Consider the following 24,582-nt stretch of genomic DNA (forward strand, 5'->3'; position numbering starts at 1 on the left):
CTGCGACGCAGGGTTTACCCATGACTTGGCAACAGGGGTGACCTCCCAGTAACGTGGTGCCAAGGTCAACGGTAAGCAATGGCCGGAGATGTGCTCTGCTACCCCGCCCCCCCCTCTCACCCTGTGCCCTTGCTCTTACTGTACTGTGCTTCCCAATTACGCCTGCTCTTCCCCCTGCCCCGCCCCTAATACTTTCTCTGTGTTCTGCTCTCCCATGGGCTCCTGCTCTTTCTGTACTCCTGTCAAGGATAGCTAGTCTCTGCAGTCAAAAGCAGGCACACCCATCCAACTGATATCTGTAAGTAAATAACTGTTTCCTTCAAAGCATTATTAAAACACATTTTACATGCCGCACTTTCATATTCTTCTTTGGGCCTCCTTATCTCGAGAGACAATGGATACGCGCCTGGAGGTGGTCAGTGGTTTGTGAAGCAGCGCCTGGAGTGGCTATAAAGGCCAATTCTGGAGTGACAGGCTCTTCCACAGGTGCTGCAGAGAAATTTGTTTGTTGGGGCTGTTGCACAGTTGGCTCTCCCCTTGCGCCTCTGTCTTTTTTCCTGCCAACTACTAAGTCTCTTCGACTCGCCACAATTTAGCCCTGTCTTTATGGCTGCCCGCCAGCTCTGGCGAATGCTGGCAACTGACTCCCACGACTTGTGATCAATGTCACACGATTTCATGTCGCGTTTGCAGACGTCTTTATAACGGAGACATGGACGGCCGGTGGGTCTGATACCAGTGGCGAGCTCGCTGTACAATGTGTCTTTGGGGATCCTGCCATCTTCCATGCGGCTCACATGGCCAAGCCATCTCAAGCGCCGCTGACTCAGTAGTGTGTATAAGCTGGGGGTGTTGGCCGCTTCAAGGACTTCTGTGTTGGAGATATAGTCCTGCCACCTGATGCCAAGTATTCTCCGAAGGCAGCGAAGATGGAATGAATTGAGACGTCGCTCTTGGCTGGCATACGTTGTCCAGGCCTCGCTGCCGTAGAGCAAGGTACTGAGGACACAGGCCTGATACACTCGGACTTTTGTGTTCCGTGTCAGTGCGCCATTTTCCCACACTCTCTTGGCCAGTCTGGACATAGCTGTGGAAGCCTTACCCATGCGCTTGTTGATTTCTGCATCTAGAGACAGGTTACTGGTGATAGTTGAGCCTAGGTAGGTGAACTCTTGAACCACTTCCAGAGCGTGGTCGCCAATATTGATGGATGGAGCATTTCTGACATCCTGCCCCATGATGTTCGTTTTCTTGAGGCTGATGGTTAGGCCAAATTCATTGCAGGCAGACGCAAACCTGTCGATGAGACTCTGCAGGCATTCTTCAGTGTGAGATGTTAAAGCAGCATCGTCAGCAAAGAGGAGTTCTCTGATGAGGACTTTCCGTACTTTGGACTTCGCTCTTAGACGGGCAAGGTTGAACAACCTGCCCCCTGATCTTGTGTGGAGGAAAATTCCTTCTTCAGAGGATTTGAACGCATGTGAAAGCAGCAGGGAGAAGAAAATCCCAAAAAGTGTGGGTGCGAGAACACAGCCCTGTTTCACACCACTCAGGATAGGAAAGGGCTCTGATGAGGAGCCACCATGTTGAATTGTGCCTTTCATATTGTCATGGAATGACATGATGATACTTAGTAGCTTTGGTGGACATCCGATCTTTTCTAGTAGTCTGAAGAGACCACGTCTGCTGACGAGGTCAAAGGCTTTGGTGAGATCAATGAAAGCAATGTAGAGGGGCATCTGTTGTTCACGGCATTTCTCCTGTATCTGACGAAGGGAGAACAGCATGTCAATAGTCGATCTATCTTTCATATTACCAGTGTTATAATTTAGTTGGGGGGTCTGTGATTATTAATCCATTTGAAAAGGGATCCTTCAGCCAAAAAGTTTTGAGAACTACTGCCCTGGAGTGTCATGTACAGTATTCAACCAATTGATCTGTAATGCTCTTTACTGCCACACTTGAATTGTATTGTAATATACCTTTTAACATAATGTAATATACAAATTTAATGAAAAAGGTACATTTTTTGGGTGGCGAGGGTTGGGGAAGGTAAAGCTTCGCTTCATATCAGTTTGCATTTTTGACAATCTTTGTTGTGTACCGAAGTTCCGGCATTTAAAGAAAGCGTACCTTGGCTGGCAGGAAGTCAGTGAAAATCTTTGTGCCTTGAGGGGATTGAATTCTCTCTCACCTTCCATTCTCTTTCCCAACTTTAGCGGCGTGTAGAACTTAGCAGTGAGTCGGGATGCAAATCTGACTGAGGGAGAAAAAGAACATTTAATTTTTTTTTTTGCAAATTCAACCAGGACGAATTTCTATTGAATGTCGAGCGGTTCTTTTTTTTCCCCTCTTCTTCTTAAGCCTCCTGTAAAGGTGAGTTTACCTTTTTTTGGGGGGGTTGTGTAGAAGTTGTCGTTTGCAGCCAGAATATCAGGTCAACATTGATAGGGAGGGAGAAGAGACCTTCAGTCGTTTGCCAGGAGCAAGACGACAGCGGCGGCTCGAGAAGGGCGGGAATCCCCCTCATTCTCTCCGACTGGCATCACCTCAAAGTAAGACCCTCACCTTTGATAACCTCTTGGTGAGTTTTGTCACACTTTACTACCTCTTAAACCTAATGTCGGACTGCAAACTTGAAAGAACCTCCCTCAAAGCAAACCTTCCGACATGTTATATTCATTGTATTCCTGTCTAATTGTGTTCGATTTTTTTCCCCTCTTTTTTTTGTTTTTATATATTTCTCCTGATTTAAAAAAATATATATCGTCCCTTGCACCTTTTTTCATGCCCCGCCCCAACAGATTGTATTAATGCCTTTTAATTGGGCTGCTTATTCAATAGGCCATTGTTGTTAATGGTCGATAATATTTTCAAGAGTTTTGTATTTATAGCCTGAGAATGTTTTACACAAGTAATCACTTGCTGAACAGCAGGCGGTATCAACGTTCAGTTTACATTACCAGGGTTTTTTTTGTCCAACAGGATCAGAAGGAATGTGGGGTAACCAGATTTTCTCAATTTGGACTTTGCTGTCTTCAATCTTGGAAAACAGATTTGAGCAGTTTTTTTAAAAATTCTTTACTCAGTGTCACTCCATGCCTGCACCCTGATTTATTTATCAATGGACAGGTAACATTTCACAAGTATTAATAGCTGACGTTCCCTATAATCTGACCTTGTTCTAACAGCAACATTAGGTCGATTTCCTCCCCAAACTTTTTATATATCAAGTGTCAATTTGCATTTGGGTACTGCCTTTAACATTGGAAAACACCCCAAAGATCTTTCAACGAATGTAAAATAAATGAATACTGAATGAAAGGGTAAGGTATTGGTTCAGCTGACCAAAAGCTTGGTTAACGAGTTGGATAAGTAAGGTTTTAAAGGAGAGGCACAGGTGTTCAGGGAGAGAATTCCAGAGCAGAGGCCCAGTGGTAGGATAAAGAAGGGAGAAAGTGTGAGATTGTCCAAAATGAGCAAGTCAGAGGAACAGAGTTTGGAGGAGTTGTAGAGATAAGGACAGGCAAGTCTTATGAAGGAATTTAACCACAAAGGTACCAATTTTAAGTCTGAAGTAGTTTGGGTCTAGGAGCTTACATAGGTTATATGGCCCAGAAACAGGCCATTTGGCCCAACCAGTCCATGCTGGTGTTTATACACTCGAGCCTCCTCCCGTCTTTCCGCATCTAAATCTATCAACATAACCCTCTATTCCCTTCTCCCTCATATGCTTGCCTTGCTTCCCCTTAAATGCATCTATACTGGTCACTTCAACTACTTCCTGTGGCAGCGTGTTCCACATTCTCACCACTCTTTGTGCAAAGATGTTTCTTCTGAATTCCCTATTGGATTTCTTGATGGCTACCTTATATTGATGGCTTCTTGCCCGCAAGAGTAAACGTTCTCGCTATATCCACTAGCAAAACTTTCATAATTTTATTAGGTCACCACTCAGTCTTGTCAATCTTTTCCTGATATGTGGTTGGTTGGCATCCTTCCATCTATGAAAGATGATGGACGCTCAGCAAACAATCCATTTTGGTGGGGTGTCTTTTCTTGATGCATCTTTGGTGGCTGTGAAGGCCAATCCTTGAGAGTCAGGTTCTGGCACAAGTGCTGCACGCGAAGCTGCCAAGTGATTCTGTGAGTTATTGTTTTTGACGGTACCTACTGCCAAGCTGCTGTAGCGATTGGTCACTGTGGTAGTGCGCACCAGCCCACAGGATGTGTCGCCATTTCCCTCTTTTGGCAGCTGGTGACTCCCAAGTGCAATAGTCAACATTTAGGGCCCTCCTGCCACGCTTGCGAGCATCCTTGAAGTGGAGCTTTGGGCACCCCACTGGTTGTCTGGCCCCAGTTAACTCGTAATACAGAAGGTCCTAAGGTATGCAACTGTCTTCCATCCTGCAGACCTGTCCAATCCACTGAGGTTGCCTCTGTTTGATTAGTGCCAACACACTTGGGAGCTGTGCCTTTGAGAGGACGTCCACATTTGTGATTTTGTTCTGCCAGGATATACCTATAATGCACCACAGACAACGAAGATGGAAATTATTGAGCTGCTTTTCCTGGTAGCTGTAAGTCACCCATGTATCACAGCCATACAGCAAGGTGCTGAGAACACAGGCCTTATAAACCATCAGCTTGGTCCTAAGGGTCAGCTTGGGGCTGTTCCATGTGCATTTCGCAAGTCGGCCAAAGGTGGTCGCTGATTTCCCTATGCGTGTATCAAACTCTGCATCAAGGGACAGATTGTTTGTCACAGAAGACCCAAGGGAGCAGAATTTGCTAACCACTTCCAGTGAGGTGTTATTTAGTGTTAGCAGGGATGGCTATGTATACCCATGCATTTCTGGTATCATCTATGTAAATCTTCTCTGCACTCTCTCTAGTGCCTCTAATCCTTTCTGTAATATGGTGATCAGACTGCACACAGTACTCTGTGTGGTCGAAGCAAGATTCAATACAGGTTTAGCATAACTTCCCTACTTTTCAATTCTATCCCTCTAGAAATAAAGCTTAGTGTTTGAATTGCTTTATTATGGCCTTGCTAACCTGCAGCACAACTGTTGTAGGTCAGTGAAGAGAGGTATGTTGGGCAAACAGGACCTGGTATGAGATAGGATGTTTTGCAGCCCAAGTAGGAGCTGAACGGTACCTGTGGCATCAGCTTCCACACTTTGCATACATACGAACTCGGAGCATGAGTAGCACATTTGGCCCGTCGAGCCTGCTCCACCATTCCATAAGATCATGGCTGATCTATTTGTGGACTCAACTCCACTTTCCTGCCTACCCCCACCGCTACCCTTTGACTTTGTTGTTTTGTCAGTAATTAACCAGAAAATGGAGCAAAGCAAAACAGTCACCTCCATGTTTATACAACCATTGGGGCGGCGCAGTGGTTAGCACCGCAGCCTCACAGCTCCAGCGACCCGGGTTCAGTTCTGGGTACTGCCTGTGCGGAGTTTGCAAGTTCTCCCTGTGACCGCCGGGTACTCCGGTTTCCTCCCACAGCCAAAGACTTGCAGGTTGATAGGTAAATTGGCCTTTGTAAATTGCCCCTAGTGTAGGTAGGTGGTAGGAGAATTAAGGGAAGGTGGGGATGTGGTACGGAATATGGGATTAAATGTAGGATTAATATAAATGGGTGGTTGTTGGTCAGCACAGACTCAGTGGGCCGAAGAGCCTGTTTCAGTGCTGTATCTCTCTATGACTATATTCTGCTATAAAAATGTATTTATCTCTTAAATTTGATTCTTGACAAGTAGACTTAGTAAATCCTTTAAACTTAAGGATCAGTGAAGTTTTTTATTGCTGATTTTAAAAACCTATATTTTTGGAAGGTGTTTCATTTTCTGTTTTAGTATCAAAAAGGGAGAGCAAATCTGAGGCCAAAAAACCTGGGTAAATTTGGGGGGAAAGAATCAATAAACATCAACACCATCCTAATAGTTTTTTTTTAGTCTTCAAAGATTAGATTAGATTAGATTAGAGATACAGCACTGAAACAGGCCCTTCGGCCCACCGAGTCTGTGCCGAACATCAACCACCCATTTATACTAATCCTACACTAATCCCATATTCCTACCAAACATCCCCACCTGTCCCTATATTTCCCTACCACCTACCTATACTAGTGACAATTTATAATGGCCAATTTACCTATCAACCTGCAAGTCTTTTGGCTTGTGGGAGGAAACCGGAGCACCCGGAGAAAACCCACGCAGACACAGGGAGAACTTGCAAACTCCACACAGGCAGTACCCGGAATCGAATCCGGGTCCCTGGAGCTGTGAGGCTGCGGTGCTAACCACTGCGCCACTGTGCCGCCCAAAATTATTGAATGTCTTTGAACTGATTTGGCTTGTAGGATCAAGTTTCAGTTGTAATTGGGACCAAATATTTCTTTGTTAAGGTATACCTGGAGATTGTTGTTCAGATAAGTAATGATGGTGAAGCCAGCAGATATTTGTGAAGAACCAGTTGAGGCTTCGTTGCAAACTAAAACGTTCACAACCATTAGGTTACAAAGTCTCCATTTCTTTTCCTGCTGAAAATCAGGTCCAGTGATACACTCACTTGCATTTAATTAATTAAAAATCTGGAATTGAAAGTTAATCTCAGTAATGGTGCCATAAAACAATCATCAATTGTTGTAAAAAACCAATCTGGTTCGCTAATGTCCTTTAGGAAAGGAAATCTGCCATCTTTACCTGGTCTGGCCTACATGTGACTCCAGACCCACAGCAATGTGGCTGACTCTTAACAGCCTTCTGAAATGGCCTAGCAAGACACTCAGTTATCAAGGGAAATTTAGGGACGTGCAACAAATGCTGGCCTTGTCAGCGACACCCACATCCCATGAAATAATTTTTTTTTTTCAATTGTAATGTCACCTCAAGAATTGCATACCACCAACTTTAGTTGAATCCCTTCATTGTGGCTTCCACCCTGTCCTCAGCACCAAACCCACCATAACAGTGTTATCTTGTGACAAGGTGCATTAAGCTTCCTCATTCTCCTCAACTTTTCTGTAGCCTCTTCCAGGTCCACCACCGTCACACTTCGTGGTCTCATTCAGACTTGTCACTACATATCTGACATATCTGCTGCAATGGCATTGCCTTCCTTGCTCAAACAATTACCTTTGGCGTGCCCTGGTGTTCCAGCCTTGGCCCCTTCTGTTCCTTAGCTTCATGCTACCTCTCTGTGATGTTATCCATAATTCTGGAATCAGTTTTGAGAATATGCCGACAACATCTAGTTTGAGCCTTATGATCTGATTTCAAGAAATTGAAAGGCCACTTGAGAGAAATAAATTTGCAGGGCTACAGGGATAGAGCGGTGGAATGGGACTGTTTGGATTGCTCTACAGAGAGCTGGCATGGACTTGATGGGCTGAATGGCCTCCTCTTCTGCTGTAATGCCTCTAAACTTTACTCTCTGCTTCCCTACTGTTGTTGTGATGTCCAAATGTCTATCCAACATCAAGCAGTGGATGAGCCAGAACATCTGAACACTGGCAAAACTGAAGTGGTTCTGTTTGGTTCTTGTCAGAAACCCTGCATCTTAATCCTTGATGCTATTCCTTTTCCCAGTTCCTTGCTCATGCTGAACCCAGTAACATATGGTCGTGCTTGACACTGATCTGAGTTTCAAATTACAAAACACCCCAAGCACCTGAATCAGCCTTTCAGAAACCCTAAGGATCTTCTCCAACACCACCTTCCTTGCTGCATGGGCTCGATTGTAATGCTCCTCTGCTTTGTAGTGGGCTACTTAAAATGGTATCATCAGTAATGGCATCAGCGGGTGGGCGTTGTCCCTCACGATCCATCTGTAGATTAGGCTCTCTTTGCTGAATAGCTGTGTAATGGTTGAATGCCACAGGATGAAAGTGTCATGGCAGACATGCAGCATCCATTATAATAAAAGCAAAATACCGCGGATGCTGGAAATCTGAAATAAAAACAAGAAATGCTGGAAATACTCAGCAGGTCTGGCAGCATCTGTGGAGAGAGAAGAAGAGTTAACGTTTCAGGTCAGTGACCCTTCTTCAGAACTAGCAAATATTAGAAATGTAAAAGGTTATAAGCAAGTAAAGCGGGGGGTGGGGCAAGAGATAACAAAGGAGAAGGTGTAAATAAGACAAGGTCACAGAATAGCTGACCAGAAGGTCATGGAGCAAAGGCAAACAATATGTTAATGGTGTGTTGAAAGACAAAGCATTATTACATATAGGGTGTTAACGGACTGAAAATTGAACAGCCGCAAGTACAAACATGAAAAAAAACAATGGGTAAGCAAATTGAACAAACTAAGATGAAATAAAATAAACACACAAAAAAAATTTTAAAAGGTCAAAGAAAAAAATAACTAAAAATAAAAGTAAAATGGGGGGCTGTCATGCTCTGAAATTATTGAACTCAATGTTCAGTCCGGCAGGCTGTAGTGTGCCTAGTCGGTAAATGAGATGCTGTTCCTCGAGCTTGCGTTGATGTTCACTGGAACACTGCAGCAATCCCAGGACAGAGATGTGAGCATGAAAGCAGGGGGGAGTGTTGAAATGGCAAGCAACCGGAAGCTCGGGGTCATGCTTGCAGACTGAGCGGAGAGGTTCCGCAAAGCGGTCTCCCAGTCTGCGTTTGGTCTCCCCAACGTAGAGGAGACCACACTGTGAGCAGCGAATACAGTATACTACATTGAAAGAAGTACAAGTAAATCGCTGCCTCACCTGAAAGGAGTGTTTGGGGCCTGGGATAGTGAGGAGAGAGGAGGTAAATGGGCAGGTATTACACCTCCTGTGATTGCAGGGGAAGGTGCCATGGGAAGGGGAAGAGGTGGTGGGGGTAGTGGAGGTAATGCAGCATCCATTGCTGGGCATTAGGGACAACCTGGAGATTCAGCAAGTCGAACCCCTTTCTTTTGACTTGTGACAGCGGGTTTGGAATTGGTTCCTTCAGAGCTTAGATGGGTGCTGTCAATATTCCCCTACATCCTAGGAATGCCAGCAAGCCTATAGAATTGAATGAACTGTCTCCCTTCTCTGCATGGTTTAAACTACAGTGGATGATGTCAGGTGCTCGTGGAAAATGGCATCTGTCATATGGCAAGTGCAGATTGTTCAGGGCCATGGTGACCTTGATCTGTACAGATTATGCTGTATGGGGAGTTGACTGTGGCTTGAGGTTGTCTTCCAAAATGTCACACGCCTCTGGTTTCCTTGGAGAAGCAGAGCTCCTCAGGTTTTGCTGTGACCTGTGTTGTTGATGCACTCTCTAGGAGGGGTAATAGCAAGAAGGCTACTGCCTTCTGCCATGATTCCTCACTTTCATGGTGTCTTGCCTCTGCTGTTCCTCTTCCTGCTCCATTGTGATAGAGTAGGCCCATACTGACAGTTCAGTCATTCTGAGGGAGTGGTGTCAGTGGTCACAAAAATCTCTTGCAATAAGACTGACAGCAACGTAGCAATGTAAAATGCAGGTCTCACTAAGGGAAAGTGAAACAAATTGTTCGGACACTGTCAAGCAAATTGCAGAAATCTAGTAAAAAAAAAAGATTGGAGACTCTTCAGTACTCAAACTCCTCAGATACGTTGGAATCGGGTGTTTGGTGTGTGCAGTGCCTCTTAACTGGCTATAAATTCACAACAGGGAATTGGTGGGGGTGAAAGATGACAGCTCATATCAGTTACTCTGTTGAATGGGGGTGGAGCTATGGAAATAATGGCTTCAATGGGTGGAAGCTGCCAAATATCACGAGGGAACTTGCATGTACCAGTTTTTCATCATAAAAACAATGAAAATCTCTTGCACGTGAGCTTCCTCACTTTAAAAAGTCAGTGCTACACCATTCCTCCATAATTATGGAGAAAAATGAGGAGATTTCAGTTCTTTATTTTTTTGCCCAACTACCATCCTCCACATTTGTAGCCAGCTCCTCTGGATGTTGCAGAAAGCTACCATTCTTTTCAACATTTTGGATGACTGTCCCCTTTCTGTTTGTGACCTTGAGTGCCAATGAGGGTGGTACTCCTTTTTCCTCATGACATGCATCAGTACCTCAAACACACCATCCATAAATATGCCTGCACTTTCAGGAACCCTCTATTGGTTTGTGAATAGTGTGAAATGTCTGAACATCTTTGTTTCACTTCATATGAAATATAAACAGCTGATTTAAGATAATTGACAATTGCTGGCGCTCAACACCAATGCATTGAAAGATGCTTTAGCTCACTGCATTCACAACTTTGCAGTTTGTGACTCTAACAAAGGTAGAACTGCACAACTTTTTCTGTGTACCCTTTAACCAACTGTATGGTTTCCTAACTGTAATCATAGTTGTACTTTAAAATCCATTGTTTTATTTTTCAGTGCAATAAGGTGGGGGTGGAAGTAGCATTTTGCACATCGCTGCTTGGGCCCTTCAGATCCCACTTTTATGCATGTAAGCTCCAGGGGCAGCCTGATCCACGCCTAGGAACTCACACTGCATCACTAGTTAGAGCCGAGGAAGATCTGAGCAGGAATGACCATGAGCAGTATATTAGACAGGTTTCCTGATGCATATCAATCATCCTTAATTCGTGTGGGAATTTCTGCTCTTTTGACTATGTTGCCCATTCAGAGGGAGCTAACATTGTTCATGAGGGATCAATGTGACAATACAGTAATGAAAAGATACGCCTGAGGACTGAGTGATTCAGTTGGTTTAGAAACTATCTTTTAGGTCTTCCTCCTCTGCAAGCATGAGGGCCCTTCAGTGGGATGAATAAGTCCACGCAGGTCAAACTGCACTAATTGACAGATTCACTGAGAGGAGATGAGAATGGCTTTTGCAGATAATGCAAATGTCACAATGGTATAACAGAAACTGTTCATTTGAAGAGTATTCATTTGAGTGACAATGAATCTATCCTGTGCTGTGCTTGATTTGATAATACTTAAGGCTGAGTGTTGATGTAAGAAACAAAACTTTCCTTTACCGACTTCTTCTATCTTTTTAATAAAAATCATCAGCTTAAAATGATATACGAGGAAATATTCAAAGGTAGGATTAACAATGAGATGGATCTGAAAACAATGAATAACTTAGAACAGGCCAATAATGAGTAAATTGATCTTCTGCATCATCTTATTTCACAGAAATGATTTTTTTTGTTGAAAGAGTGTTGATGACTGGAAAGATGTCTTTTTGTATCTACTGCCAACCTTAAGTGCTGCCCAATCAGGGATAGCATTGGAAAAATTCAGTGTAAGATTTAGGTTATGTATTCACGGTCATATTTTATTAACAATGTGTCAGATGTCAGAATTCCTCTTGCTCCTATTGTTCTTTGTCTCCTGAAGGACTTGAGGTGTCCTGGGCTTTAGCAACCTTCTGGTACCTCACTGAAATTGTGTGCGTGCGTGTGTTTGTGTGTAAGCAAGCTTAGAGAGTAAGAGACAAGCTATTTAACATGGGGAAACAGCAAAACTAAACTTGCCCCAAGCATGGCCTCACTTGATGTTCAAACACACAAACTCGCACGTTACAGCAAGAACTAATGGATTATGAGCATGAGAGATAATCTTGGCAGATCTTTCACCTATTTGTAGCTCAGGGTCCCAGAGACTAATTGTATTACTTCAATTATTGACCAGCTAAGATCAACTAATTCAATAAAGGTGGGGGACTGATCCTGGGTTCGGGTGATTCTGTGCTACACTGTAAACTGCATTTGTCTTCTGATCCATCAGGACTGATCAGTTGTTAAAATTTGAAGAGGTATGTTATTCTGCAACAAAAATACGGTAATGTAAATGTGCCACAAAATAAATTTGATGGACCTTTCAAACTCCTAAAACTATTGAAATAATGAGCTGCTTTAAGGAAATTTTTGCCTAATATCTTTAAGAAAATAACATTAGTTAAAATTTTTGAATTACAGGAAAGGCCGTGTAAACTGTTAATCAGAGGTCAGGCTGCGTGAAAACCCATGCTATGCGTTTGACCACTAAGACATGAAATGCTAACCCTTGTAAATTTTGTATTTTTCATTAATAGAGTTGGAGTTAGATCCTGACAAGATGACATCATCTAATGATTATGGAACCACCTCATGGGAGCTTAATGTTCAGGTAGATCAGCCAAATGAAGATTCACCATTGGAGTTTAATTTGAGAGTAACAGGAGACTTCCATGTTGGAGGAGTCATGCTAAAATTAGTGGAACAAATTTGTAAGTGGAAGTTCCTTTAATAATTTGTCTCCAAGTGTGAATGATGTTATGCCTGATGAATCAATTTTCAGCAAATTCTTGAGTTCTGGCTGTCCTTTGTATCTTTTTTAAACCCTGTATTTTCTACTAGTGAACATTATTTTAGCATAGAATTTGAAGGACGAGATGTGTCGGGAGTTGGAGCAATGTCTTATGCACTTTGTGACCTAAGTTGAGATCAACTCAGATCAATGGGATAAAATGGGCAATGTTTTACAGGCATGTGGACATATGAAAATGGCTGACAACTAAAGGTCAGTTGATCCTTATTAGTTTGATACAACTGAGCTTCCCAAGCTCCATCCTTTTCCCCCATTGCCCCTCCACCAGCATCCTCTGTAAGTGTCTTAACTCACTGTAGTTTGGAAAGTCTCACCTCATTTCCTGGTGAGTTGCGGCTTGCAACACAGAGCCCTCCAGAATTTGAAGCAAATTGGCCCTGTGTTGGCAATCTCACTCTCCGAGGCCATGAGGATAGATAGCATGAGAAATGGAAGAATCAACCTGGTGTAGTAGATGGTATTCTTCTGAAACTGATGGTAAAATATGGGAGCTGAAATTTCTGCCATGACTCTGACAAGGTTTGGTGGAAACCTCATTTAAGTATGTGAACTTTAGTGCTATACTCTACAGGGATAACTTATGATGTAATGCTCCAGCTGCAGAGCCTGCCAGGAGAGGAAATCAGGAATTCAACTATGTACTACATGAAATTTTGCGTTCATTTTGATGCAGAATTGTGGGAGCTGTGAGGCCCGGATATAGGCAACTTCCTTGATGTGGCCAAGGTTCTGCAGTAGGGATGCAAACTTCCCCCTCGTACCTAAAAATGCTGTTCCTTTAATGGGTGAATGTCCTGGAATTCCCTACTGAACATTTTGCAGGCATACCATCACTGTAAAGGTTGCAACAGTTCCAGGAGAAGGCCCAGCAGCACCTGCTCAAGCAAGCTAGGGATTTGCAATAAATTAGACCTTCCAGCATCATTCACATACCAAGAACAAATTTAAAATGGTAGTGATTAAATGTTCCACTTCCGCCATTAATATTATCTTAATGAGCGCAATAGTCAAACCTAATAAATATTGAGTAATGTAAAATTCTAAAAATACAAGGAACCACACTTTTTTTCTTTCTTTTACTGACAAACCTATATTTTGGATGTAGTAGGTATCTAAAGAACAGTATTAACTTATATCAGTTATCACTTTTTCTCTTCTGAAGCATGGGACCTAGACTGCTGAAGATGTGGAGAAAAGGCTAGAGTCAGGGAACAGAGAGTGCAATGGAGGTTGGAGGGCTGGAGAAGAAGAGGGAAGCTGCCAAGCTATAAATGAGTTTAAACATAAGGTGCAAATGTAGGTCAGCAAGTACAGGCGTGATAGGTAATTGGAATAAAAGCCAAATACTGCGGATGCTGGAAATCTGAAATAAAAACAGAAAATGCTGGAAATAGCAGGTCTGGCAGCACCTGTGGAGAGAGAAGCAGAGTTACAGACCTGTTGAGTATTTTCTGTTTTTATTTATGACAGGTAATTGGGACCTGTTGCGAGGTAGTATATGGGCCACAAAGCTGAATTTAAAGTGGGCGAAGGATGGGAGGTGGCCAACAGCACAATTGGAATAGTCAAGTCTGGAGGTGACCAAGGCATCCAGGCGGAAACAAGGACAGAAGTAGTTAAAGTTATGGAAGTAGAAGTAGGCAGTGTTTGCGACGGAGTTTAAGGGGTCAGATGCACAGCTTAGGGCCAAATAGGACACTAAGTTTGCAAACAGTCTGATTCAGCCTGAGACAGTAGGCTTGGAAAGGGTCAGAACAGGTGGTGAGGATGCAGAGTTTGTGGCAGGGACCAATGACAGTAGTTTGGCCATTCCCACAGTTTAACAGGAAGAGATTGCGACTCATCCAGGACTGAATAACAGGCAAGCGACCTAAGAATACAGAGGCAGAGAAGGGTTGAGACATGATGGAGAGATAGAGTTGAGTGTCATCAACGTGCATTTGGAAGCCTACTCCATGTCGAGAGATGATGTCTCCAAGGGGCAGCATGTAGATGAGGAAGAGTAGGGGGCCAGTTATAGATCTCTGGGAGACTCTTGATTTGATTTTCTTACTTGAGTGCAACTATGAAATGCAAAATTGCATGACAGCACCGAGCAAGATCACTACTCACTTCGCATTGTAGAGGCTGTATTATACATGCATTAAAAGCAGTAAAGTACTAAGCTATTCTAGCAAAATGATTTGTCACGGTTCATTCAAAGGAGCAATTTGGATGTTTAAGATCATGGGGATAGGTGATGGTTGGTTTTCTAAATCTCAATGCCACTAAATTCCATTGGAATTTGCTGTTGCATATTGACAATAAATCTGTTCAAACAGCTTTTGTACAAGATCGTATTAATTTCATTGATTAGCGCAATAGGCCAATGGATCAACAAAAAACATAAAATACACATTATCAAGATTCATGGCCAGCACTGTGAAACCAATGACATCAGCTATCACCGCACGAAGATTGTAGGGTCACTAAGGAAATGGTTAATGTGAAAAGAGTCCAGCATTATGAATAATTATTACTGAATTTTCTTTTTAAAGCTAGCTTAGAAATTCCTTTTAATTCCTTGCAACTAAAAGGTATTGCTGCTTAATATAGCATTGATTTAAAACTATTTTCTGACACAATTATCATCTTTGTCCTCATTCGGTTTAGGTAGACGTGATTGCTTATTTTGCTGTGAGTTAAACAAATTGTATAGCAATGGTCTTGGAAGACCAGCAATAACAACAATTTAACTTCAAAGGCAGCTGTAATCACAGGGTTCAGGTTTTGAAAGAAGGCTGAATAATGAAGACCCTTAAAGAACCACGACTATAGTCTAAAACTGAGTTGGGTAATTGTCAATTACTTCAGTGTGACAGGAAATTTTCCTGGGGTGCACTAGATCACCTGGAGGCAGTGAATATCTGAACTTTGGGCAGGTTGAATTCATTGCACCTGGAGACAGATCCCAGGAAAATATTTTTTTCTAAAGCCAGTATATTTCACTAGACTTTATTTCTTAAAAGAAATAGTCAAACTAACTTAAAGAGTTATCAACTTTAACTTTGCTGTATCAGCTTGGAAGCACTTTTGCCTCTTGTTAGAAACTCTATACCAGGATTTGAAGTCTACTCCAATGCAATACTGAGGGAGTGCTGATCTGTCTGAAGTGGCAATTCTTTGACATTAAACTGCATCTTCCACTGTTTCAGGTGGATGTTAAAGGAACAATAATGCCTTTTGAAAATTAGCAGAATTATTCTAATGTCCTGGTCAACATCTCTCCTTTCACCGGCACTACTTAGTGAAATAAAAAACAGAGTATGTGGTCTTTCATTTCATGGTTGTATATGGGAGGTGGCTGGTGCAGACTAGTTTTCTTGTTTGCCTATAGAGCAATAGTCATTGCATTTCCAAAAGCAATTTGCAGTGTTGAAGTACTTTGAGATGTCCCAGTGGTTTAAAATGCTATATAAATGCAAAATATTATTCAGTGAGGTTGGGTAAATAGTTGAATATCCCTTCAGCCTCAAATTTTTGGTAGATGCGAATATGTTAAGGTGGATTTTCCTGGGCCTGCACCAAGATGTACTGAATTGCCTGGACAAAGCTAATATCAGAAAATTGGATAGTTTATAGGAACACAGGATTAGGCCATTCAGCCCCTTGAGCCTTTTCCACCATTCATTGAGATCATGGCTAATCTGTATCTTAACTCCATCCACCTGCCTTGGCTCGATATGCTTTTATACACTTGACTAGGAAAAATCTTTTAATCTCCTATATAAAATCATTAATTAACAAGCTACTTCTTTTTGTGGGAGAGAGTTTCAAATACTTCTACCATCCTTTTGTGTGAACAAGTGTTTCCTAGCTTCTTTCCTGAATGGTCTGGCTCTGAATTTAACGTTACGTCTCCTTGTCCAAGTTTGGAACATAAACTTGTGCTGTTCCTGTCCTGTGCACCAATATGTACTTCCCTGGGCCGTTTGAATGGGCCAGATGTATTCCCGGTGCCGCTAACTCCCTGCCTGGGCATTGTGCCAGAAGGCAGGATTAGAAACAGGCTGCAGGCCTGAAAGTTCAACAGCTGTGCTTCTGGTCACCAGCATTGGGGCCTTCTGGTTACAGTTCTATCACCTACTTCAGATGCAGGTCCAGTGACATAACAGAAATGACCCAGGAGATACTGGGGCAACACAGTGGGGGCAGAGCTCTAAAAAGACAAATCTCCACTGCTTTTTCGTCTACGTGTTCCACAGATGCAACAACGCACTTAGAAAATTAGCCCTGTTTTTTTTTAACCAATCATCCACTGGAGAAACAATATCTCTCCAATGATTTGAAGCAATGTGAAATTTAGGATTCCAGTGTTTTCTGGCGATTCCACAGTACATAAAGGGGAAAGTTATGAAACTTATCTGTGCGACACTTGATGCAATTTGAAACCAAACAGGTCTTAAGTATTCATTCACCTGGGTCTTGTGGAGAATTTGTGTTGTATTTTAGAAAATATTTAAAAGCAGCTGTCTTTGTTGATTGTGAAGCGTGGAGTCATGTGCTATCTACCCCAATAAATTTGCAACAACTTTCTGATGAGTTCTCATGGTACACTTATGATAACAGATTATTCAGCAAAAACTTTTAATGAGGATGATTGTTAAAGGGAATATGCTTGTTATAAAATTATATTTAGAATAACACAGCTTTGAGCAAACTAAGCAACATGTAATCAGAGTAGATCTGAGTGAAAAGTTTACATTAGCACTGACGTTATGAGCTGAATAGTCTCTTGTGGTGCTGTAATTTCTATGATTCTATATTGTCACTGATCATTCATTATTGCTAATTTTGTAGGTAACAAAATTGCAAAGCTGTATTCTGAAGTCTAGAATAAAAACAAGAAATGTTGGAAATACTCAGGTCTGGCAGCATCTGTGGAGAGAGAAGCAGAGTTAAGGTTTCGGGTCAGTGACCCTTCTTCGGAAGTTCCGAAGAAGGGTCACTGACCCGAAACCTTAACTCTGCTTCTCTCTCCACAGATGCTGCCAGACCTGCTGAGTATTTCCAGCATTTCTTGTTTTTATTTCAGATTTCCAGCATCTGCAGTATTTTGCTTTTATTCTGAAGTCGAGACATAGTTTGATCGGGAGTTCTTATGACGATGTGTGCATCCTTAAATTGCTTTTACAAGGATATACACAGGAGGTACAGCTTTGTGTACACAGGCAAGTCTGATGGTTGTGAGAAGCCTATATTCAAAATCCTTCAGTATGGCAAAAGGTCTGAGCACAAAATGTCAGCTTGCCAGTTCTCTCCGGAGATGCTGTCTGATCTGCTGAGGGTTTTCTGCACTCCATAACTCACTCAAAACCCATTCACTTATATGGAGTTAAAATCGACCCCATTTATGTGCTTGTTTCAAAATCCTTGTCCTTGTTTACAAATCCTTTCACCTTCCCTCTTCAACCTGTGCCCCAGCTTTTGCCTTCCTCCCTCCTGAGTCTGGTTTACTGTGTGTCTTCCTTTCCCCTGCTGCTGCCTACTCTACTTTAAAGTGCTATGTCTATGCAACCTAAGTAAGAAAAACATTTATTGATCTATTATTTATACTATTCCTGCACATACACAATCAGCCTGTCTTTCCACAGTGCCTGTCTTCCTTCAGTCAGGAAGATTATAATCAGCTAGAAAGATGAGAAAATGTGGGCTGTTTGATACTAACTGAAGGGATACAATGGGCCGGTTTTTGCTGGAGCAGGACATCGCCTGACATGCCCATTAGTTAGACCTGTTCATGCATGTTTAGGTTTCAAATTTTTACTCACAAGGTTGTTGGAAAGTGCGAGCAGAGCAGTAACTGGCAGCGTGAGGACAATAGGACGTTTGGTGAACAATGGGACAAACTGTGTGTTCTCCACAACCAAACAGGAGTTGGGACTGAGAAGGAGGGTGAATTAAAGGGGGTGAAGTTAATGCCATATCAGGTACAGAAAGAGAAATAGAGAGGGAAAGAAAGATTGGATTAAGAGAGAAAGGAAAGGGACCGAAAGGAATGGAAAGATAAAATATAAAAGTTAAACATTTTTAAAGTCTCCTAAAACAATTCACAACCCGAAGGAATGAGACTGCACATTTATAATTCACAGAATCATAGAAATTATGAGGCCATTGAACCCATCAAGCCTCACCTCGCTCTCTGAAAGAAGAGTCCTTATCCTCAAGTATCAGCCCAATTCCCATTTAAAATTATTTATGGAATCAGCTCCCACCATCTTTTCAGGTAGAGCGTTCCAGATCCTAGCAATTTTGAGTGAAATTTCTCCTCATCTCCCCTCTACATCTTGCTCTCCATTGCATCCCCCAACCATCTATTTATGAGACTAGTATTGAGGCAAGGACTTAAGATTCCTACCTCTTAATAGTTAACCAGCTGGGCAAGAGAAGTTGATTGGCAGTCATTAATTATGTTGTTGAAAAAGTACTTACATTATTGATTACTAGACTTTAATTGCCCATTAAACTGACAGTTATGTGCAAGTGCAGCAGCTTCATGCAAATCATAGGGAGGTTAAGCACGAGATTCCATTTTCGCAAAGCTAATGCCGGAGCGGTGCAAATTGGCCCGCAATTTATGGCAGTTTGCAGTTCACGGGGTATCTCTTTCTCCTCGTTACAAGTTGTTGGTCAGTTTGCACATTAATAACAGTGTGTATCATTCACAATTTATTATTTTTCAGCAAAATCTGGTTCAACATTCTGAATGGTAAAAATTATCCTGTTGTTTTTCATTTCATTTCTCACCCCTCAGTTACTGTGCTCCACAAAGCAGCCAGGCTAAAATCTGGCTAAACTTGTCAGGCGATGGATGAGGGCATTCAGATGCTATACAAGACTGTCCCTCTGGTTGGGCAGTTAGTATTATACTGGTGCAGCTGACAAGTTTTATAATGGACAAATAATATTGATTTGAGTATCATTTATAGAATTTCTGTTGTTAAGACCAGGTGAGAAAGGTGTCTAGGGGTCCCTCTCAGCCTTCACCTGGTCTTACCGTAACAGGGTTTAATTTTAAACACACCATGTTTTTAGCTGCCCCTTGGCGACTCCTCGTTTACCACTTTCCAATTATAAGGCAAAGAAACCAGCACAAACAGGCTTTGTTGGGTTTAAAGAAGAAAAGTTGATACTTATTAAACTTAAAGTTAAATTCTAATTCAGTTAATGCCTACGGATACACGACACACCCACGCTAGCATGCACATGCAATACAAGCAGATAGAGACAGCAAGAAAACAAACGAAATAAAGTGGAAAAGTTTGAGGCAATATCTGAGGAGATTTTTTGTGGTACGGTTCTTCGAGCCCACTGTAGTGTCCTTTATTGTAGGTAGGTCTTGTTTTTTGTTGGGGCCCAGTATTATTCTTAAACCTTGTTCGCTGTAGGAGACTTCTGTCTCTTGGGGTTCATGTGTCTTCAGTGGATTTGGAGTTCTGTGAGAAGGAGCTGGGAGCAGGCAGACAGGAGAGGCTGTGGCAAGCCAGCCTGGAGAGATCTTCTCAGTCCAGGAGCATTCTGCTTTCAGCCCAAACTGTTTGTACAAATTCAAAAACTCAGGTTGCCCAGCAGGTTAGTCATGTGATTAGCTGGTTTGACCATGTCCATTTGTGTATTCGGCCATCTTGGCAGTCAACCTGGAATGCGAGCTCCCCCACCTTCAAGGTCTGGTGATCAAAAGTCCATTGTGGGTTGAATGTGTCAGGGAATGGCTCCTTTTGTCCTTCCAAACAATTTCTGTTAATACGCAAATGTCTTTTCCAGCCACGGCTGATCTGTGTTTAAAAAGTCCTTCCTTCACTCCAGTAACAGTTTAAAATCAATGTTCATGACAAAATTAATGTGCCTCGTTCTTGGCCGGTGGGGGTCCAGCATGACACTGTACTTAGAGTATTTCTGTGTTCTTGTTTGCATGTCTGTAGTTTTATACTGGTCTAGATCGTCTACTCACCTGTTTTGGTGGGACTTGCGTGTGCTACAAAGGTGCATTCTTCACCTAGCTAATTTTCTACCAGGAGGGTCTATTGCATTTTCCATGTGGTTTTTATGGCTTCTTCTGGACAATTTGCCTGTGATGGCAGGGGGTGGGTGCAGGGATAGATGGCAGGGAGCAGTTGCAGGAAGCAGCCATTTGCTGCTGCTTAAATAAATTAAAATTGCATTTTTAAAAACGACACCTAAACCTTTGTGACCAATTACTTAGCCGTATTGGCCATTTAAATTTTAAAGAGCCCTGTATTGCCCATAGCATTCCATCAGGAATGAGTGGGCAGCCCTTGAATCCAGTGTTGCTGTGGTAATAATGACAGACAATATGGCACTTCTGATGGGAAATGCTACACGTGGCAAGAATTTGTGAAACCATGGCAGAACGGCAAATGGTTTTTAATTTTGCTGTACTTCATTGTTTATTTGGTGGCTCTCTGACATACCTCCTGAGCAAAATAAATGTAGGCTACTAGTTCTTCCAAGAAGTTTATTTCTCAACTATTAACTATGCACTGGGTAACTACTTTCATTCCTTAACATTAATTCAGTTTGCTTAAATTTTGAAGTGGGGTATCTATTTTTACTATCAAGAGTAGAGTTTCTGAACTTTGCGATAATTTATGTACTAGGGTGCATGATCTAATTTCAAAGCACAATAAGTTGCTGCTTTTCTTTGTATGAATATTCTCCAATTAATTGCAACAATCAAAAATGAGAAAAGTAATAAGTTAATTCATTTTGAGTTCACCAATTTCAAGCACTTTATAACCTTCTGGACTCAACATGAAGTTCAACAATTTCAGATCATTTTTCAGAAAGCATATTCTGGCAATGGTTCTGCTGTTGCCAATTACAGTTCCGCTTGACCCATCTTTTTGTTTCTTTTACTTGTCCCAATACCACTCCCTTTTGCCTTGCACCATTGCCCCTTTTGACATTTAATCACTCCTGCCTGCCACCCTGTCACAGACCTTGCCTTTTGTTCTTTCCTCCCCTCCTTGCCTCTGCACTTGCTTAAATGCTGTTATGTTTCTAACTTTTCCAGTTCTGACAAAAGGTCATCAACTTGAAATATTAACTCTGTTTCTCTCTCCACAGGTACTGCCTGACCTACTGAGTATTTTCTGTTTTCATTACAGTTAAAATTCATTGTTATACTTTTGGGTTTCATGAATCACTGACCAGTCCTATAAGCAGTCCTTAAGTGTACTGTAGACTGCAGTATGTCTTTACCTGTCCAATATTTAGGTAAATTATAACAAAGCTAGGGGATTGAATGAATAACCATACTCCACTATTCTAGCCTACTGAATTTTATCAGTTACCGCCAAGTGATTCTTCTCGTCTTCAGTGACCTGATGAAAGGCCAGACTGAATGTACACTCTCAGACTGAGCTTCAGTCTATCAGATGGATGAGCATGTAGCACCTGGAAGATATGGCGTCAAATGGGATAGCTGGTCCACATGAAGAGAGAGAGGAAGTAGAGATGAAGGGTCATGTTCAGACAGGGAGGGCTGGATTTTGCGAGGCCCCCAGAGGCTGGATTGGAGGTGAGGGTTGCAGAGTATTGCGATGTGGGGCGGGGGAGTGGAGGGCCTTCCCCCTCCCCGTCGCCCAGCGATCTTCCCGGGGGAGAGATAGGCTGATGATGACCTTTTCACCCAGAGGCCAATTGAGGGCCTTAAGTGGCCTATTGACAGCTAATTAAGGGCCTCTTCCCGCCACGAGGATCTTGCCAGCAGCAGTAGGAGCCTCCGCCGTGCGGGGAGGACGTCTTGTAAAGCAAGTTGGCCTCCCTCGGGTGGGGGTGGGGGGGAGGGGTGTCCCTCCTTCGTGGGCAATTTGTGGCCCATGGAGGACCCCCACTGGGAACAACTTTACCCCCGGGACCCCCTTCCCCCTGGAATGATTAACCACCTTCCCCACCACTCCCCTTGCTGGGGCCTTCTAGACTGACCCTGGCTACCCTGTCTCACCTAGTTGTGTTCTGGGGTTCCAGCATTGGGCCTGGGTCCAATGCCCCTACAGTACCGGTGGTGGCCGCCGTTCCTGGTGGCGCTGTCGATACTGCTGAGCTGCCAGCCCTCTGATTGGCTGGCTACTCCTAGAGGCAGGATCCTGGTCCCTTTTAAAAAATTTTACCGGGTCGGGGATCCCGCCTCCTGAAACTTCGATTTTAAAAAGACCAGAGGATCACTCCGGTGGGGGTGGAGGCCGAGAAAATGCAGAGGCAGGGATCCCCCCCGCCTTTTCAGCTTGGCGCGGGAGCCCCAACTCCAGCACAAAATCCAGCCCAGAGAGTGGCCTGAAACTTGCATTCGGAACGTGCTTTTATGTCCCACGTTTCATCATCCTCTGATATCCCACATAGTGGAGGCTTCGCAAATAGCAGATCCTCTGTACTTATTTTGGTGCCTACCATGCTTCTAGCATTCTCTTCCTCCCAATCAGCATTGTATCAAAATAAGCTTGGTAAAGGAATCTGACTTGCAATCATTTAAGTAAATTGTTTCTGAATCGTGGCTGGATTTAAAGGAACTATTACCAACCCAAAACTGGAGAAAATATTTCATTTCTGTCAAGTGTGCTCAATCTATATCTCAACCTTAAAAAGTGATGAAGTTCTGCTCGGTAGGATGAGCAATTATGGTGACGGGTAGAAGTGGAGTTCTGCGAGTCTTCTGAACGTTTGCAGCTGTGATACTTTCTTTAGGTACAAGGGCCTCACATGTCCATGCTGGAGGCACATGCAATGACAATATGGCTACCAGCACTTGTCTGCTCCAGATTACTTGCTGTGTTCTTTGAGGAGTGTGGTCATCTTGAGAAGAAGTCACCCCTTTGGATCCTTCTGCAGCAGCAATTCCCTTCATCTGTTTTAAAATAAAATGATGCATAATGCACCACAGAAATATACATTGCGATGTTCCTTTTCCCCCCAAATTGGCAGAGTACAAAACCTTGTGCTGACACTAACACAGGAAATACAACAATATTAAATTTGACACTGCTTAAAATAGAGCACAAATAGTTGTAGCATGTATTTAATTCTTAGCAGCAAATAATGTTAAAATTGCCTCATTCTTTCCTTGACTTCAGGTAATTTAATGCATTTGACAAGTAAATAACAGGACAATTTTCTGGCGGGATTATCTCTTACAGCATACATTCCTGACGAATAATATGGTTGTGTTCAGTGTTAATTTAAGTATGCTCATAATTTATGATTATGATCAGCTCCTATTAGCATCATGTAACACAGAATATCTTCCAATGATTTCTCTTCTCGGGCCTGCACTATTATCTCTGGAGACTCCAATGATCTATCCTTGGCCCCCTCCTGTTTCTCATCTCGTGCTGTCCTTTGCTACCACACGTAAGCTGACACCCGGCTCTACCTCATCACCTACCTCTCTTGACCCTCCCCCACCCCCCACTTGCTTCTGTGTTGTCAGGCTGCTTGTCCGACATCCTGTCCTGGATGAGCCACAATGTCCTCCAATTAACGTTGGGAAGACCGAAGGCATTGGCTTCAGCCTCATCGCAATCTCCATTCCACCTCACCATCAGTTTAATCCCTGTTCCTGGCCACAGTTGCAGGCTGAAACAGACTGTTTGTAACCTCAACATGCTATTTGACCAAGAGCTGAGCTTCCGACCCCAGATGATCCCCATCACAGAGACCATCTACATCCACCTCCATAACATTGCCGATCTCCACCTCTGCCTCAGTTTTTCCTTGTTTATTCATTTACAAGATGTGAGCAATCAGAGGATGAACTTATTGCAAGTTGTGTCATTTTGGAGACAATTTAACCTCAAAGTGGTCCTGCTGCCAAGGAGGATGTCTTTAGCTACTTTTTTTTTTGTATGTTAGGTAACTTAATAAAGTTCAACAAGAAGTAATTGTAATGAGAATAAATGTCTCACAACTTCAATTCTACTTCTTGGCAAAGAAGGTCGAAGGGAATTTTTCTGAAGTTCCAGTTGGCAAGTCTGGGGTTTTGTGTAATACATGTTCCAGTAATTGTGGTTTAATGAAAAATTTTTAATTATGCATATTTATACATTGTACAAGCATTAGCATTCTAAGCAGTAACAGTGCATGAGAGAGTTCTGTAGGTGGGATTCCATGGTATGTGAAGCTTTGACTGTGGTGTCTAACACAGGCATTTTGAATGATGTAGAATATTGAAGGGTAGCTGAAACACTTCTTTCAATCC

General features: G+C 42.7%; 1 protein-coding gene across 2 annotated transcripts in view; it reads left to right on the forward strand.

The window, feature by feature from the left end:
• Window positions 1–2,315: 2,315 nt before the first annotated feature.
• The window catches only part of fermt1 (FERM domain containing kindlin 1), an 86,058-nt gene continuing 63,791 nt past the window's right edge, over window positions 2,316–24,582 (forward strand). The window contains exons 1-2 of one of the 2 annotated variants that reach the window (XM_068045736.1): window positions 2,316–2,376; window positions 12,055–12,228. In XM_068045736.1, coding sequence (XP_067901837.1) covers window positions 12,078–12,228 — 151 coding nt within the window. In that variant the 5' untranslated portion in view covers window positions 2,316–2,376; window positions 12,055–12,077. Of the gene's footprint in view, window positions 2,377–2,502; window positions 2,585–12,054; window positions 12,229–24,582 lie in introns of those variants that run through there. The other variant, XM_068045734.1, reaches the window with a different exon arrangement.

This window comes from Heterodontus francisci, chromosome 13, assembly GCF_036365525.1.
Source record: "Heterodontus francisci isolate sHetFra1 chromosome 13, sHetFra1.hap1, whole genome shotgun sequence".
NCBI classification, from domain to species: domain Eukaryota; kingdom Metazoa; phylum Chordata; class Chondrichthyes; order Heterodontiformes; family Heterodontidae; genus Heterodontus; species Heterodontus francisci.